Source organism: Myodes glareolus, chromosome 3 (genome assembly GCF_982192425.1).
Source record: "Myodes glareolus chromosome 3, mMyoGla1.1, whole genome shotgun sequence".
In the NCBI taxonomy this organism is placed as follows: domain Eukaryota; kingdom Metazoa; phylum Chordata; class Mammalia; order Rodentia; family Cricetidae; genus Myodes; species Myodes glareolus.
Window position 1 is genome coordinate 37,597,617 of NC_142028.1, and position 19,391 is coordinate 37,617,007.

Below are 19,391 nucleotides of genomic sequence, written 5' to 3' on the forward strand. Positions count from 1 at the left end.
TGCATGCTCTCCAGTCTTTGAAGCATGATGCTGGGGGTCCTTTCGACAGCTTGCTCAGGCACAAAACTTGTTCAACTTCCCAATTCATGTAAATATTTATGAACTAGTATACGTGTAGCTTTTGATCATAGGGTTAATAGTTCACCAGAGTTTAGAAAAGCGAAACAAGGGGCTAGGAAGATGACTCAGAGGTCAATTCCCAGCACCCACAAGGCAGCTCACAACTGTCTGCAACTCCAGTTCCAGAGGATCCAATATCCTCACACAGACATACAAAACATCAATACATGTAAAACAAAAATATAAGTAAATTCAAGCAAACAAAACTGGTATTTGAATGTTAACCTAAAATTCAAAATAAGAAACAAATAAAAAACCTGAACAATGTCTGTCTAAAGCTGAAGAGAAGAATGAGAATTGAGACAGAAAATATGCACCCAGGCCTGGTGTGATGGAACTCACCTGTAGTCCTAGGTACCTGGGAGGCTGAGGTAGAGGGATGGAAAAGTGTGAAGCCATCAGGGAAATTCAGCAAGATCCTGTCTCAAAATGAAGTAAGGCTAAGACTGTAGCCCATCTGCCAAGTCAGCACTTAACTAGCATGACCAAGACCTTGGGCTCAAACCCCAGGAACCACTCACCAACCAACACACACACACACACACACACACACACACACACAGAGAGAGGGGGGGGGAGATGAAAATACTGTTTGACTTCTCTTCAATCCTTGGGACCCACATGTCAGGAGAGTGCTGACTCCCAAGTTGTATGACTCCACATGTTCTCTCACATGTACACAGACACAAGTAAGTAAATGTTACAAAAACTTTAATTTTGGCTTTTCGATACAGTGTTTCTCTATGTAGCCCTGATTATCCTGGATCTTGTTCTGTACACCAGGCTGGCCTTGACTTCAGAGATTTGCCTGCCTCTACCTCCCAAGTGCTGGGATTAAAGATGTGCTTGCTAGGGCTGCTGATGTGTGATTTGTGCCTACATATCCCTCACCTCTTCTAAGCCCTGGGTAACTTCATTAAGTTCTCAGTGTTCTGAAGTTGGGTTTAGAAATTAAGGAGAACACTCTTGGTCCTGGAGACATGGCTCAGTTAAGAGCATAAGCTACTCTTACAGAGAACTGCAGGCAGATCACAAGTGACTGGAACTCCAGTTCCAGAGAATCTGATGCCCTCTGCTGACATCCACAGTCACTGCACTCATATGTACACACACAATTTAAAACAGAAGTATATTAAAAGCCAGGACCCTGCTCCAACTAAAAAATGCCACTTCCGGGCTGGAGAGATGGCTCAGAGGTTAAGAGCATTGCCTGCTCTTCCAAAGATCATGAGTTCAATTCCCAGCAACCACATGGTGGCTCACAACCATCTATAATGAGATTTGGTGCCCTCTTCTGGTGTACAGGTACAAGCAGGCAGAACACTGTATAAATAATAAATAAATCGGGGCTGGCAAGATGGCTTGGAGGTTAAGAGCATTGCCTGCTCTTCCAGAGGTCCTGAGTTCAATTCCCAGCAACCACATGGTGGCTCACAACCATCTGTAATGAGGTCTGGTGCTCTCTTCTGGCCTGTAGGCATACACACAGACAGAATATTGTATACATAATAAATAAATAAATAAATAAATAAATAAGGAATGCCACTTCCCTGCAGGTGAGTTGTTGAGAGATATTCTTTGCCCAGATAAAATTCTCCCACACTTACCATAAAGTTGTCCCCCGAGGCTTCCCTGGGCCTGAGGAATCTAAGCTCTTCTGTTTGTTTTTCGAGAGACAGGGTTTCTCTGTATAGCCTTGGTTGTCCTGGAACTTGTTCTGTAGACCAGAGATCTGTTTGCCTCTACCTCCTGAGTGTTAGGATCTGATTAGTAGTATCTGTGGGGTCAGTTTCCAGACCCATCTTAATTTCCCCTACTTGCAAGTTTCCTGCCTTCCACTTAAGGTCAGGCATCTATATGCTACTAAGGATTGGTTTCTAATTTAGAAACTAGTTTTGGCTTTTTCTTATAATTCAGTGCTATTGTTCACCTTTTTTGATGACCACCTTAAACCTCATATCTAATTTTTCTGTGCTCTACTGTCTTAGGTTTCTATTGATAATAAACACCATGACCAAAAGCAACCTAGGAAAGGAAGGGTTTATTTCAGCTTACAGTTCCACAACAGTCAGGAACTTAGAGGCAGGAACTGAAGCAGAGGCCGTGGAGGAGGGCTGCTTACCGGTGTGTTCAGCCTGCTTTATCACAGTACCCTGGACAAGCAGCCCTGGGCTGGCACTGTCTACAGTGGGTCTAGCCCTCTTACATCAATCAACTAAAAAAATGCCCTGAAGACCAATCCTACGGAGGCACTTTCTCGATGAAGTTTCTATCTTCCCATGTTTGTGTAAGTTAAAAACTAGCTGCAGCCCGGCAGTCGTGGTACACACTTTTAATCTCAGCACTTGAGAGGCAGAGGCAGGTGGATCTTTAAACAGATCAAGGCTAGCCTGGTCTACAAGGCAAGTCACAAGACAGCCAGAACTGTTACACAGAGAAACCCTGTCTCAAAAACAAAAACAATAAATAAAACTAGCCAGCATATCAGCCATTGAACTATCAAGAGTGTGTATAGTGATGGCTGAAGCAGGCGAGTGACTGAAGCCAGGGGCTCAGGCACTCCACTGGAGTTTCAGGCAGGGCAGTGACCAGCATAAAACTGAACTGAGGTGCTGTGTGTGTCTGTGCGCATGTGTGTGTGTACATGCAGTGCTGGGGACCAAACCCAGGGCCTCAGACATGCTCACCCCTGAGACATACTCCTATTTTATGTCTTTCTGGTGCACTGCTCGGTTTTCAGTGTTGACTGCCTGTGAAAATGTGAGATCACTCACTTCTTGTTTTGTAGGTTAAAAATCTGTTCTCAATATGAATTATTTTTAAAGATTAGTTGTGCGTGTCTACATATGGGTATGTGCACAAGCCTGCAGGTGACCTTGGGGCCAGAAACATTAGATCCCCTGGAACTAAAGCTGGCTGTTTAAACTAAAGCTGTGAGCCCCCCCAACTCAGGTGCTGTCCCCTGAAAGAACAGCAAGTGCTCATAACTGCTGAGCCCTCTCTCCAGCACAGTTGTTCCTTTGAGAGGTTTCTAAAAGCTCAGCTCAGCCTGGAACTCTCACTATGTAACACAGGACGACCTCCGTCTCCTGATCCGAATGCCTCCACTTGCAGAGTTCTGGGGTAACAGAGTCGGCCACCACACCTACATGAACATCTCACCAGCATCTTCCTCAGGCTTTAAATGCCTCTACAGAGATACTGGGAGGCTAGAAGAAACAATGCTAAATTAAAAAGGAACCTAAGGCTGGAAAAGGAGACTAAACGAAAGGGAGGCCTTGCTTCTTGCCCCCCCCCACCACAGATGTCTGTGGGGCAGACATCTCAGCCCCACAGGGAAGGAAGAGCCCTATTAAAAATGACACAACACAGCACACTCGCTTCCTTCACTGAGCACCGTTTATTGTACTAAATGTCAGCTTTTTCAGAAAACTCAAGATAGAAAACATCCAAGTCTGAAGAAAACATTTACAGGACGCCAAAGGAAGAGCACACGTGACTCATGCTTTGGACAGCACAGAGAACAGTATTCAAATTTCCAGTTTAATAAGACAAACAGAAGATCTTTTTGAGACAAAGATAGGTTTAAAAACATAAAACCAACGCTGTCACACTTCAGCACCTGCAGACTTTCCAAACGTGGGCACCCTCTACACTTGGCATGTGGCTACGTCACTCATGGAACGCTGTTGACTAAGGAGTGACAGGGTGGTGGCAAATGCTCACTTTGCTGATCTTAAGGGCACCAGACTGTACTCAAGGAGACCAGGATGCCAACCAACACTCCCACTGTCATCCGCAAAGGAGGAGCATAGCACAGTGGGGTTCACAGAGTGCTCGGAGTAACATGGGGAAGTTAATTTAGGAGTTAACTTCTAGTTAACTAGTGCATGCCTGTAATCCCAGCACTTGGGTGGTAGAGGCAGGCGGTCTCTGAATTTGAGGCCAGCCTGGTCTACAAATCAAGTTCTAGGACAGCTAGGACTACAAAGAGAAATCCTGTCTCAAAAAAGCAAAACAAACAAAGAAACAAAAAAGAAAGGGAAAAATGAAGTTAAATGAAAACTCAGGTTATAAAACTGTACATCCCCTATGATCTCAGTTATGACAAACTGCTTGAAGCAATCAAACCATGCCCTGCAAAGAGAGCCCCGTTAAGTGGTTACAGGAAGCTGAGAGTGCACAGGGCCTGTCTTTTTCCTTTCAGCTGACTGTCTTTTCTGGTGTGTGCAGTCATACCCAGCCTTCTCTAATTTTTCTCTACTAGAGAAATTAAAAACAAACAAAAATATGTCTTTCAAAAATGTCTCACAGAAGTAATGAATATGAATATTTTAATACATAAGAAAGGATGTAACCATCCATAAAACTGTGTACTTTGTGATCCATTACTGGGAGGGTGTGGCTCAGTGCAGCTTCAAAAACAGCCTCCCTCTTCTCTCCTCCCTGCCCACCACCCACCCCCAAATCCAAGTGTGACCAGGTCCTGCCAGTTGAAAATGCAGAGACCAGCTGGAATGCCAGGGGTTGACAGCAATGGCAATTCCCATTCCTGGCAGCAGCTTCCCCACAGACAGAGGATCTTCACAACCAGAATTAAACACAAGGACTGCTCTTTTCTACTGTCTGTGTTGATAGCAAGTCACAAAAACACCCGTGACAGTGACCATGGGACGCCTACCTGGCTCACAAACAAGAGTGCTGCCAGCATGGATCAGGAGGCTGAACTGCAGTGGGAGACCCCGTTTCCAAATGAGAAAAGGGCAGAGCAGGCCAGGGTGCACACATGTGCTCCCAACACTGCGGCAAGGGACACAGGAGGATCACAAGTACAGGGCTAGCACCCCCTATTGAGTGACTGAGACTACCCTGGGCTACACGAAACACGGTTTCAAAAAAGTTAAAAAAAATAAACAACAACAACAAAAGTGAGGTGACATGGAATATTAGAAAAAGTTCTGTCTAAACACAGGATGCTAAGTTGTTCCTCTCCTTGTACACTTAAGGCTTTCCTCAGACAGACCCTCCAGACTCTTCCACCAAGTACCCAATGGGTTGTTCATCCAACAGTCCAGACTGAAGGCTCCTGACACATCAGGCACTGGGCCTCAAAGAACTCCGTCCCCGCCCTGGGGCCTTCTCAGCCTTCCCAAAGCAGAAGGCAGGTGCCCTCTGTTCAAATGTCACTGCATTTTCCAAATTAAGGACACACTGCAACCGCAGCTTACGCAAACATCTTTACACAGAACTTCCCAACTTACCAGGAAGCAAAATGAAAACCCTTCTGATGAGTGCTTCTAGAAAGGGCTGATTCAGTGGCATTTTGTGATGTTTATCCTTAAGCACCACAAAGCCCAGTGACGTTAGTTAACTTTCTTTTATGTAACGGAATTTTACTCCGAGAATGAAACATTTTACAATGGAAAGCAAGTGACCTGTCCTATGTGTGGGTGACGACTCAGAATCAAAGCTGGAATTCAGGACCACTAATCTCAATGGATTTCCTCAGGCTCTTCTCCCAGGGTCTGATTTTCAAAGCGCTCTTGTGTCAGCCGCTCTATATCTTTCTGCACATTTGGGTGGTCTTCCAAATCTTCATAGAGCGACCTGACGATGTCCAGTCTCCTGTAGTTCTCGGGCTTGACCAGGCTTCGCACAACCTGAAGGCACCGCTCTTTCAGGGTATACACTGCAAGGACAGGAAACCAAGCCCTCAGAGGCAGACTGGAGACACGTGAGCCAGACACTACTACCACCACTAACTACATTGACCTTGTGAATCTCACTGTAGGGTAAAATAAAAAGCAGAGAACACGTGATAGTGTCACGTCAGCAGGTCTCACAGTGCTCACAGCTGGCTCATCAAAGTGGCCCAACGTTTTTTTTCAATTAACCAAATGTGAAGTGATCCTGGTAACTTAGGGCCTAAGCTTTAAGCAGGTCCAGCAATGTCTGTCCATTCTTAGGAGCTCTGAGCTACTCTGGTGGAGAAATTGCACCAAGAGGGACAAGGCCTTAAGAAGTCATTTAAGAGACCCAGCTTTAGGCAACTACCAATAGGAGACAGCTGCATCAGGTCCTAACTGGAAGCAAAATAACCTGGCCAAGCTCAGACTGGAAAATTTAACAAAAATAATGGGTCTTGTTAGTTTGGGAGTGAGTGTCACATGGCAACAGATAACCAAAACAGTGTGAACCTGGATGTAGGGCCACCCCTGCTATTTGAACTCACTGGGAGCTGGGCAGAGTGACTCATACATGTAACCACAGCACTCAGGAGGCTGGGGCAAGACCTTGTCTCAAATAAATTAAATAAACAAAAATTAAAATATCATAATAAATCAGGCATGATGGTACATGCCTATAATCCTAGCACTCAGGATGATGGAAGTTTGGTTGTCATATAGAGTTCCTGTTCTGCCAGGGCTACAGAACAAAACCTTTTTCAATAAGTTGAAAGAGATCAAGTCTATACCTGTGACCCAAGCACTCAGGAGGCAGACACAGGCAAATCTCTGTAAGCAAGTATCAGGATGGCTGTGGCTACAGTGAGACACCGCCTGGGGGGGTGGGGGAAGCTAGGGACACAGGAAAGTGCTCACTGTGCAAACTCAAGGGCCTAAATTGGATTCCTAAAATCCGTGTTAAAAGCCAGGAATGGTGGCACATGCTTATAATCCCAGTGCTGGGGCAGCAGAAAGAAGTCACCCAGGGGCTCACTGGCCAGCAGCTCTAGCCTTATCAGTGAGTCCCAGGACAATGAAATTCCCTGCCTCAAAAATTAAGGTAGACAATTAGAGGAATAACATCTGAGGTTGGCCTCTGCCCTCTACACCCATAATATATGATATACCTGCGCAAGCAAGCACACTCACAATGGACCAAGAGATCTAGCTCAGTCAAAGAGTACACAAACCTCTAAGATTGATCCCCAGTGCCACATAAAACTAGGCATGGTTGTATATGCCTGTAATTCCAGCAGGAAGATTAGGAGTTCAAGGTCAACCTCAGCTACATAATGAGTTTGAGGTCAGCCTGGGAAACATGTGATCCTCTCTCTCTCAAAAAAAAAAGGTCACAATAATAACAGTAAAAGTAATAAAAGTCACCAGGGAACTCACTTCCATATAAGGCAAAATTTAACACTTCACAAGTCTCTTTACTTTCTTTTTTTTTTTTTTTTTTTTTTTTTTTTGCTTTTCAATACAGGGTTTTGCTGTAGCTTTGGAGTCTGTCCTGGAACTAGTTCTTGTAGACCAGACTGGCCTCAAACTCACAGATATCCACCTGCCTCTGCCTCCCAAGAGCTAGGATTAAAGACATGTGCCAACCACCACCTGGCTCAAGTCTCTTTTCTGATTATACCTTTTTTTGTTGTTGTTTGGTTTCTGCCCCGAATATGGCTCTTATCATGTAGCTCTGGCTGTCCTGGAATCTTATGTAGACCAGGCTGCTGGAACTGAGATCCACCTGCCTCTGACTCCCAAGTGCTGGGATTAAGGGCATGACCATCAGACCCAGTTCCAGAATTCTCTTTACTTCCCATTTAGAGAAATGGGTCTCAGAAAGTGGCTCAGACTAGCCTTAAATTTGTTCTGTAGGCTGGCCTTGAACTTGTGATCCTCTTGCCCTAACCTCCTGAGTAGCTGGGATCACAGGGTTCTATCTTACTCTCCCTTTGTTCTGGGATTCCAGAGCACAAGTCTGCTATAAGACCAAGGAACCAAAGGGTATCATAGTCCTACAAAGAGATACCTTGGCGTCGCCAACTTCTTAGGAGCCCAAAGTGCTTCTGAGACACAACATCTTTGCTTAACACAGGACAGAGAAATGAAATACTTCCATTTCATCTATGGTAAAAGATAACATAAAAAGGCTAGATCCCAGCCAGGTGGGGTAGTGTGCACCTTTGATTCCAGCAGTCGGGAGGCAAGCAAATCTCTGACCTGGTCTAAAAAGCGAGTTCCAAGACAGCCAGGACTGTTACACAGAGAAACCTTGTCTTGAAAAACCAAGCCCTACCTGCAAAAAGACTAGATACCCTGCCTACCTCCAGGACCCTCCAGTGACCTATCTTCTAGTCATTACAATGCTCACCCTTATCTTTTTCAAAGACTGAGCCCATGTGGTGATTCAGGCCTATAATACCAGCACTTGAGAAGCTGAAGCAAGAACATTTCTCTAAATTCTAAGTCAGTATGAGCTATATAGTTCCAGGGCAACCTGGGTAGAAAGCTATAAAAACGACGTAAGATTATCAACCTGGCAGTGTGATGTTAGCAAAAATAGGCTGTCCATCCACATTGAGGGATGGCACAAACAGTTCTGTTTGGTTAACCAGAAGTCCATCATGCGTCCCCGCATCCCTGAAGAGCCAAAGATGACCTGTCAACACAAGCAGAGGGTGTTATGAAGTCACAGTGGTCTGAGTAAGGCACTTGTTTATTAATTGCCCCAAACCATACAAAACACTTGCCTTTCACTCTGCTTAAGGTTACAACAAAGCCTTTCGAAAAGAGGAGCTTGAGAACAGAGCTCCTCAGGACTGTCCCTTATGCATGAGAAAGCAGGGCTGAAGGGAGCGGACGTGCTGGAAACAAAAGACAGAAAGCAGAAAGAAAGGGCCTGGGCTCTGCAAACATGGAGGGAAAGTACATGCAGTTGGGCAAGGAAGCACTGGCAATCTCACCACACACTGCAAGATGTGAAAGGCCACTGGGTCTCCAGCCTGGGAGGTGTAAAAGCAGAGAACACAGACGGGGCCAGGTGGGGGTGGTGCACACCTTTAATCCCAATACTCAGGAGGAGGCAGAGGCAGGCAGATCTCTGTGAGTTTGAGTCCTGCCTAGTCTATAGAGGAAATTCCAGGACAGCCAAGGCTATATAGGGAAACCTTGTCTCAAAAAAACAAAAAACAAAAGGCCATAGGACTCATAACTAAGAATAGGCAAACTAATGTATAGTGTGAAAAGGGGACAAGCGCTTGACTCTGAGAGGGAAGGGGCTGAGTGACAAGAGCAGGGAAGGATCCTCGTGTGGTGACAGAAAAGTTCTCATCTCTAAGTTTACCTAGGTGTTGCTGCAACTGCCAAAAACTCTCAAAGCCTAGCATAAATTATACCTTCATTTTTAGAAAGAGGATACAAGAGGCAAACCTCAGAGATAAGACTGTTTGGGGCAGGAGTGGGGCTGGAAAGATGGCTCAGAGGTTAAGAGCATTGCCTGCTCTTCCAGAGGTCCTAAGTTCAATTCCCAGCAACCACATGGTGGCTTACAACCATCTATAAAGAGATTTGGTGCCCTCTTCTGGTGTGCAGTTACAAGCAGGCAGAACACTGTATAAATAATAAATAAATAAATATTTAATAAATAAATAAATAAATCTAAAAAAAAAAAAACTCCAAGTAGAATGTTTCAGAGGAAGACTAACTCAGAATGATCTTTCATGGGACACAAACTTCCTTGAAGACTTAGTGGACATTTTGTTTTGCTGGAGATTGAACTCCAGGCCTCCCACCTACTAGTTAGTGCATTAGTACTAACTAGAAACACAGTTCAAACCGATTAAAGCTTTTTTTGAGACAGGGTCTCACTGTGTAGCTGAGACTAGTTCCAAACTCATGGTAATCCTACTGTCTCAGTCTCATTAACACTGGCATTGCAGACATGCAGTATCATGCCTGTCTTAATTTTTATATAAAATTAGGCACATGACTACACAATAGTACAGTAGTTGCATAGCATGAGTGAGGTCCTAGGTTCAATTCCTAGCAGTCACCAACCCAAAATACAAAAATTTTAAAAACTGGCACAGAGAAATCTTGGAGAAAACAAAATTAACCCAAGTTTCTATGTAAAATAGGAGACTAAAGAAATTTTAATTCCTTTTGTGTTCTTCCTCATCAAACATTAGAAGTTTGGTATAAAAGACAAACTGCTACATGCTGAGGCCCTGTTCAAACAAACAAATAAACAAACAAACAAGTAGGGGCTGGAGAGATGACGGCTCAGTGGTTAAGAGCACTTGTTCTTGTAGAGGACCCAGATTTGGTTTCCAGAACCCATAGTGTCCATCCTTTGTAACTAGAGTTTCTGGGGACCAAAGTCCCTTGTCTGGCCTCTATAGGCATATCATACACATGGTACAGACACACCCTCACGGGAACACCCAGACAGAACTTGACAGAATGCTTACCTATCATGTCCAAGTCCTGGGTTCCATCACTAGCACTAAAAAAAATATTGTGCTATATGTCTCCAAATATGTAAGAAATTTCTTTTCGGCTGGGTGGTGGCACATGCCTTTATTATCAGCACTTGGGAGGCAGAGACAGATGGATCTCTGCAAATTCAAGGTCAGTCTGGTCTACAGAGCGAGGACAGGATCCAAAGCTACAGAAACACTATCTTGGGGGAAAAAAAAAGAAAGAAAAAGAAAGAAAGAAAGATAGATTTCTTTCTCCTCTATATGTCAAAAAATAAAATTGAGACGCATTAGTTTACTTCATTATTTTCTAATTTATTTTTATTTTATGTGCATTGGTATGAATGTATGTCTGTGTGAGGGTGTCTGATCTTGGAGTTACAGACAGTTGTAAGCTGTCATGTGGGTGCTGGGAACTGAACTTGGGTCCTCTAAGAGAACAGTTAGTTCTCTTAACCGCTGAGCCATCTCTCCAGCCCCAGTTTATTTCTTATTGTTTTGTTTAGTCAGGATATCACGTAGCCCAAATTGGTGTCAACTCCTGATCATCCTGCCTCCACCCTGTTCTCAAAGCTACTTTGAGTTTGTAGTATGGTGCCTAACTGCATTGACTCATTAGATATACCACCATCAGGAGAAAGAACTCTCAAGAGCCTCCCTGATGGTTACAAAAAGTAAATGATTCTGTTCACATGTGCAATCCTAGGACTCTAGAGGTTGAGGCAAGAGGACTGCCCCAGTTGTTCTGTTTGTGTCTCAATGTTCTGCAGCTGTGAAGAAACAAGACGACAGCGACTCTTACAAATGAAAACATTTCATTGGGGCTGGTTTACAGTTTCAGAGGTTTTAGTCCATCATCAGCATGGTGGGAAGCATGCAGGCACCCAGGCTGATATGGCACTGGAGAAGAAACTGAGAGTCCTACATCTATTGGCAGCAGGCAGAGAAACAGACTTTGGGCCTGGCTTGGGCTTCTAAAACCTTAAACCCCACCCCCAGTGACATACTTCCTCCAACAAGGCCGCACCTACTAATCCTGTCAAATAGAGCCACTCCCTAAGCATTCAAATACATGGGGCTATTCCAATTCAAACCACCAGTTTGCTTGGTCAAAATTATGTTTTCTTTTTTCAAGTGAGCGCAGGCGTTTAGGGCATGGGATCCCTGGAGCTGGAGTTACAGGAACTTGTGAATTGCCGGACACAGGGGTTGGAAGCCAAGCTCGGCAAGAGTAGTATGAGCTGGGCTTGGTGACAAAGGTTTTTACTTTACTTCTGGTACTCAGACGGCAGAGGAAGGAAAATCTCTCTGAGTGAAAGGCCAGCCTGGTCTACAAATTCCACATCACACGGTTGTCTTTTTGTTTGTTTCAGATGCAATCTTGCCACATAGGCCTCAAACTCACTGAAATCCTCCTGTCTCGGCCCCCTGAGTCCTGGACTACCACACCCAGACCTGGGTATGTTTTTCAATATATAAATATGGCAATGTCACACAGCCCTATTTCTCTAGTACTAATATAACCTTTGGAATTTTTTCTCCCCCTATTTAGCAAGCAAGCAAAAAGGCCTGGGGCAGTTGACTCAGCTGCCTGAGTCTTGGGATTTTACACACGAGCAGCTATGCTTGTTCTTCATAACCATTTAGGCAGGGCCTTGAAAGAACTTTTCTCCATTATTGGTAATTTTTTAAATTATTATTAGTTATCATGTATACAGTGTTTTGCCTGCACACTAGTTAAGAGGGAACCGGATCTCATGGGGCTGCTGGGACTTGAACTAAGGACCTCTGGAAGAGCAGCCAGTGCTCTTAACCTCTGAGCCATCTCTCCAGCCCTGGTGATACCGTTAATAAAAGCACACAGTCAGACTAGGTACAAACCTGAAATTATGACACTCAGCGGCGGAGGCAGCAGGATCAGGAATTCAATCCAATATTCTATACTCACTAGTGTTGAGCCAAGACGCCAGTGGATGCCATAGGCGACCCTCCAACTACAAGCGCTGACTCCCTCCCTGGGCTGACTCTCTTTACTCCCTTTCTTCTGGGAGGCGAGCTCCTTACCTGGATGCACCCGTACTCTGCCCACGCTTTCACAACCCTCTGAGCCCGGTTCCCATCGCAGCGATTATGACACCGGCTGGCTCGTGTCTGTTCATGCCCCTCCGGGTTGTCACCACGAAGTCAAGGCTTCGGATGCAGAACCAGACCGGGAACTGGGGACATCGCGGCCGAAAAGACAGTTGGGACCGGGCATTTCTCGGGGTAGATGCAGTGGGTAGGAACTAAGTGCTCGGGGCTGGAAGGAACGCGCCGGGCCTGTGATCGCACCTGCGGCCTAGCGCACGTTCGTACCTCGGTAGCTGTGGATACGGCGCCCGGTGCCCGGTGGCAGCGTCGGGTAGGGCTGAGGCTCGCCGTCGAAGTTGAGCCAGAAGGGCAGCACGACGCGCGGGCTGCGGTTGCAGAAGATGACCTGAGAGGGCTCGCGCGAGTTCACCGAGCGCAACACCGGCCGCTGCCGCCCGGCCTCCATCTCCCCAGGGCCCGGCTCCCCGGCCGCCGCCTCCTCCTCCTCCTCCTCCTCCTCACTGGCTGTCTTCCGGGGCATTATCTGGACTGGTCGCCTCCGGATTCGCAAGCTGGATGTGGGCGGCGCGTGCGTGTGGGCGTGTGTGACGCGCTCCTTCAGGCCTGAAACGCGGAAATGGCGGCCAAGCGCTCCCGAGTCAGGGGGCGGGGTCACAGACGCGGGGGCGGAATGGTGGGCGGGGCCAGAAGGAGGGTGTGGTTGGGGGGGGCCGGACTCTCCTGCTTCTGGGATTTGTTCATTCGGGTTTGTTTCTTTTCCTTAAAGGTAGGGTCTTACTCTGTAGCCCTGGAACTCACTATGTAGACCTAGCTGGTCTCGAACTCAGAAATCTTACCTGCCTCTGGTTTTTCTGTGACAAGATTTCCCTATGTCGCCTGGCTGGTCTGGAGTTCGGTGTAGCGACCAAGCTGACTTCAAAGTTAGAGTGATCCTCCTGCCTCTGCCTCCAGAGTGCTGGAATTACAGGCATGAGCCACCCACCAGCCTGACCTCGTCAGTTTTTTGAGTTTACTTAAATTTCATTTCTTAAGATCTCCACGGGTTTACCGTATTTCCCCCTCTACTATTATTTAAAGTTTTTCTTACCAAAGAATTTGTTTCAAACTACAAATTTTACAGTTCCAGAGTACAAAAAACGCAAAACTTTCCCTTATTTCCCATCAGTTTTGAATTTTCAAAATACAGAATTATCAGTTTTTGTTTCCTTTCAAAAGTTCTTATGCACATTAATAAATTCTAAAATATTTTATCTTATTCTTTTTAGATAGAGACTATTGCATAGCTCCCATTGGCTTGGAGCTCAATATGTAACCCAGGCCGTCCTCAAATTAGTGGCAATCCTCCTTCCTCTGCCTCCCAAGTGATGGCATTTTAGTTAAGTGCAACCACGCCTGGTTCTAAGCATTTGCATACAACTGCCATCAATGGTCACTCACTACCATTTACATAGGCATTTATGGTGGAAGTAAATGTCAAGAAAATCAGCAGGTATTGTATTTTATCCACTGTCTATACTAGGGGCTGACTGATCCAAAGGCATCTGAATTCAACATTTCTCCCAAACCACCTGAATGCCTATCGACAGACGGCAAGTGTCACAGCTGGAATCCCACCTGACTCTTTTTTCAGATGAAACTTCAGATTCTTTGAGCTTTTTTTTAATAGTGTGTGTGTGTGTGCGCACGCGTGCGTGCACACGCATGTGCGTGTTTGCACACAGGCAAGCATGTGCATGTGTGTAGACATCAAGTTCATCCAGGTGCCAGTGATGGAGACACACATAGTTGTGAGCTGCCTGTTGTGGGTGCTGGGTATAGACCCTGGGTCCTCTGTAAGAGCAGCCCATACTCTTAACCACCAAGTCAGCTCTCTAGCCTCCAAATGCTGTCTGTCCCTCTCTCTCTCTCTCTTTCTCTCTCTCTCCCTCTCTCTCTCTCTCTCTCTCTCTCTCTCTCTCTCTCTCTCTCTCTCTCTCTCTCTCTCTCTCTTAGACAATTTCTCTGTGTAACAGCTCTGGTAGCCTAGAACTTACTTTGTAGACCAGGCCAGCCTGGAACTAACAGAAATCTGCCTGCCTCTGCCTCCTAAGTGCAGTTGAAAATGCATTATTATGGGCTGGAGAAACGGCTAGTAGTTAAGACTGTGTACTGTTCTGAGCTAGTTCAGTTCTCAACACCCACATCCGGTGACTCATTGGATCCTGTCCTCTTCTGGCCTCCATAGACATATGTATGGTCCCCCTGTCCAGACACAAACAGATACACACAGGATTTAAAAATAAAAAAGTAGGGCTGGAGAGTTGACTCCTCAGTTAAGAGCACTGGTTGCTCTTGCAGAAGACTCAGGTTTGGTTCTCAGCACCCATGTGACATCACACAACCATATGGAACTTCAGTCTCAAGAGACCTATTGATGCTTTTGTGTCACCAGGCACATGGGTGGCACCATACATACCTGCAGACAAAGCCTACATAGAAGATAATAAAAATAATAAAATTTAAAGAATAAAAATAAGGACTAGAGAGATGGCTCAGTAGTTAACAATACTTACTGTTCTCTTGGAGGAAGAGATCAGTTTCCAGCACTTACGTCAAGTGACTCACAAATGCCTGGAACTTCAGTTCCAGAGAGCTGACACTCTTCTGGTCAAGGCAGGCACCTGCAATGCACACATACACACATACAAACCTTTTTTAAGATATGGAGGGCCAGTCAAATGTCTCAGTGGATTGAGGTGCTTCCCACAAAGCTTGACCGGGGTTTGGTCCCTGGAACCCACAGAACTGACTCTCACAAGCTGCCCTCTGACCTCTACAAATGCACCATGGCCACACATGCCTACACACACACACACACACACACACACACACACACACACAACTTTGTCGAGGGCATTTGGTCCTCCTGCTCACAAACACCGGAGAAACAGGAATGTTAGTCATGCATGGGTGTCTCCTCAAAGGAGGAAATAAATACCTAATTTTCCACTCAGCTGGAAGTGGATGTTGTTAATGACATAGTGACCTTTGTTATCTGTAAAGCAGTGATTCTCAACCTACTGGTCGAAAGACCCTTTCACAGGGGTTGCCTAAGCCCATTGGAAAATACATTATAATTCATAACAGTAGTAAAAATTCCAGTTATGAAGCAATGAAAATAATTTTATGGTTGGGGTCAGCACAACATGAGGAATATTAAAGGGTCGCAGCAGTGGGAAGGTTGAGAACCTCACCCAAATACCCCAGAACGTTATCCCAGAATCTCCCTCCTTAGACCTTTATTTTAGATTTTTCAGTCAATAGAACCCATCTTTAGGGGAGATGGTACATGTACTTTAGCCTGCTGACCTCTATGCTCTCTTATTCAGAGACCACGCCAGATCCCAGGCTCTTAAGCTGTAGAACCCATCTTCTTCATGGTTGAGACCACATGTACTTTAAATTTTCCATATAATTATGCATCTTTGTGTATCAGGGATTGTATTATACCTATTATACCAGGAAGCTTTTTTTTCCTTCAAATTTTACTGTTTAAATAAGCTTATAATTAGTAGGGTGGTGGTGGTGTATGCCTTTAATTCCAGCACTGGGGGGTGGGATTAGAGGCAAACAGAGTGTGAGGCCAGCCTAGTCTACAGAGCAATTTACATAACAGCCACGGCTACACAGAAACCGTTTCCAAAAACAAATGAAGTTAATATAAATAAAACACTGAATATTCACATATGCTCTCATCAAGAGAGCTTTTTCTTGCCCACAGAGCCCATCATTTTGCCCTCTTACTATTTTGTGGTACAGTCCCTATACACAATAGGAACCACGGGCTATTAAGCCAACTGCAGAGCACCAGGTAACTAACAGAGCTTTAGAAGTGTTCCTTCATCTAGGTGGGAAAGAAGACAACGGGACTTGAGTGTCCGTCAAAGGCGCTCTATAATGAGCTCACACTGAACACTCCAAAGAGAACCTCTCTCTCTCTCTCTCTCTCTCTCTCTCTCTCTCTCTCTCTCTCTCTCTCTCTCTCTCTCTCCAGGGTTTCTCTGTGTAGCTTAGACGAGGCTGGCCATGAACTATTTTTTAAAGGGAAACACTGGTTCAGGATTCCTTTGTAAAAGGAACGGCGGGCTGTGTCCCGCCACCTGGCTCCCGGCTAGCTTTATCCAAAATAATTACACGGAAACTGTATTCATTTAAACACTGCCTGGCCCATTATCTGTAGCCTCTTATTGGCTAACTTGTACATATTGATCTAACCCATTTCTAATAATCTGTGTAGCACCACGAAGTGGTGGCTTACCGGGAGGATTCTAACCGGCATCCATCTCGGAGAGGAGAGTCACGGCGACTGACTGCCTCTGCTTTCTTTCTCCCACAATTCTGTTTTGTCTACTCCACCTAAGGGCTGGCCTATCAAAAAGGCCAAGGCAGTCTCTTTATTAACCAATGAAAATAACAATAGACAGATGACCCTCCTCCATCATTTCCCCCATTTCTGTTTAAACAAAAAAGAAAGGCTTTTAACATAGTAAAATTGTATATAATAAAACAGTTATAAAGCAAGAATTATAGTTATAATATTTATATCTATTTTATCTTTTATCATAACTAAGGAAAACTATAACTATTTTTTAATTCCATCAAAGACTCCAGAAGGATATAATATTATCTAAGCAAACAAGAAATAAGCAACTTCCAAAACTCTAGAAATGACAGAGACATCTCACTGCCTAGACAGTCACCCAAAATTCTTTTGTAATGTTGGGACATCCATCTTTGGCCTACAGGACCATAGTATCCAGCAGACATTTTCATGAAGCAGGAAATTTTAAAGACAGTTTAGTCATTTTTTTTGTATCCTGTAGAATGTCTTGCAGACTCTTTTATGAATCAGGAACCCCGACAGACCATCTCACCTTTAGGCAAGTTTAGCAGTCCTTTCTCTGCGGGTTCTCTGTGTCTAGTTCATGCAACAGTCCAGGCAAGAGCAGTTTCTTGCCCAAATGACTAACCAACTTCATAGGAGCCTCTTTAATGCCCATCTTTTTCTTGAAGTAGATTGGTACTGTCAGGAACAGACGTGTCTCATTGTCATGAAAAGCCTTAACTTATTAAAACATTAAAATGCCATATTCTGTAGTCTTTGAAAGATATGAAGAATGCCTATTTGAAATATATCTATGCACATCTAGAAAATCTAACTAACATGACTATAAGCTTGACTATTATCAATGATTATCCATTAACAACCTATGCTTTCTAATTATATATTACATTTTTAAATGAATTACATAATCATAATATCTTAATCAACAGCAAGGAAGTTAGCTGCCTGCTGATTCGGCGGCGGCCCCGCGAATGCGGTTGGCATTTAAGCTATAAGCTGGCTAGTCAGGGTAAAAGCCGTGGGGCTGCAGAGAGACCCCAGGTGTGCGCTCAAGCTGCTAGGCCCTCGCCATGAGGGGGGAAAAGGCCCCCACGTTGGGCGTCATCCCTTAGGTAAAACACCTGGGATCAGAGGGGACCCAGGTTTAATCAGTTCATATACCTTATCCACAGCCTATAGTTATTTACACTATTTGTGTATGCGCATGTGTGCAGGCCAGAGTGGACCTTCGTTATCTTCCTCTCATTCTGTTTTTTTGTGATGGTCTCTGAACCTGGAGCTGTGATTTAGCTAGACTGACAGGCAGGCAAGCCCCAGGGATCCTCCTGTCTATGCCTTCTCCACTGGGTTTTATGTGGGTGCTGGGGATCCAACCTGGGTCTCCTTGTTTGCACAGCATGCTCTTTACCGATAGAGCCTTTTCCTAGCTTCTTTGTAGAGATTTTCTGCCTGTTTTAGCTATAACTTACCATGTCCCTTTCCTTTGAGTAATGGACTACAAAGAACTCAAGTTTTTCCAAGAAGTCTCATACAGGGAAAGGGAAAAGAATGGGGTCCTCATGTCAGTCAGCAGGGAAGCTTGCCTCCTGGGAATAGCCCAGCATTGACTTCTCAGACCACCTTGCCAGAGACCAAAGCCAAGAGAAAAACCAACAGGAACCATCCCTTAATTGGAACTGTTAAGGATGCCTTTTATTCTTTCCTTTGAGACAGTCTTTATATGTAGCCTTGTCTGTCCTGGAACTCTATTTGGACCAGGTGACTTGGAACTCAGAGATCCATCAACTTCTGCCTCCCCAGTGCTGGAATTAGAGGTGTGCACCACCACACCCAGCCTAGGTATACCTCTTGACTATTTAAACCTGAGCCTCATGTCAAAAATCCTAAAGATGGAGTAGGCAGGGTGTGCCACTGTACCTTTAGCTCCTCTCCCCAGTGTGGCCACACTGAGTAAACCTTTTTATACTTTCCACTATCACTTATTAGGACAGGGAAACAGCTAGCTAGTTGGAGCTGCCAGGGCCCAGGCTCTGACTGCCACCACACAGAGAACTCTGGATCAAGGATACTCAGTCAGTACTACTTAAAATGTCTAAGGTCTAAGCAGGCTTTCTGAAAACACATGAAATACAGCACAGCTTGAACCCTTCTGGTGTGTTTTTATCAGTATCCATAGCAACATGCCTTCCTCAAAGCATCCAGCTGGGTTAGTCCAGAGAAGGCAAGTAAGGTACTTTTTAGGTTGCACATACTCTGAAAACGATCCAATTAATCCAGGATGAAGTGTGGTGTGAGGGCAGCGAGCCAGGAAGCCTGGAAACGCGGGCAGCACTGTAGCATTTGCTTGAGAAAATGGTTTTTACATTCTGTACACATGCACACTCTTGCACAGGAAGGCCACAGCACGCACGTCAAGACCAGAGGATAGATAATCTGCAAGAGCAGGTGTTCTCCTTCCACCGCCTGGGTGCTAGAGTCGAAACTCAGGGCTCAGGTTTGGAGGTAAGCACCCTACCCATCGAACCATCTCACAAACCTCAGCATCTGCTTTCACAGGAAGTATGTTTAGCTTGTAGCTTGTAGCTTATAAAA

The 19,391-nt window shown here is 45.1% G+C and overlaps 1 protein-coding gene across 1 annotated transcript; it reads right to left on the reverse strand.

The window, feature by feature from the left end:
- Positions 1–3,501: 3,501 nt before the first annotated feature.
- On the reverse strand, positions 3,502–13,019 carry Vhl (von Hippel-Lindau tumor suppressor). Its single transcript, XM_048438628.3, has 3 exons — positions 12,680–13,019; positions 8,383–8,505; positions 3,502–5,809 (listed from the first exon to the last, which is right to left on the reverse strand). Exons 1-3 carry the CDS (start codon positions 12,933–12,935, stop codon positions 5,613–5,615), a joined length of 576 nt encoding a protein of 191 aa, XP_048294585.2. The 5' UTR covers positions 12,936–13,019; the 3' UTR covers positions 3,502–5,612.
- Positions 13,020–19,391: the final 6,372 nt, after the last annotated feature.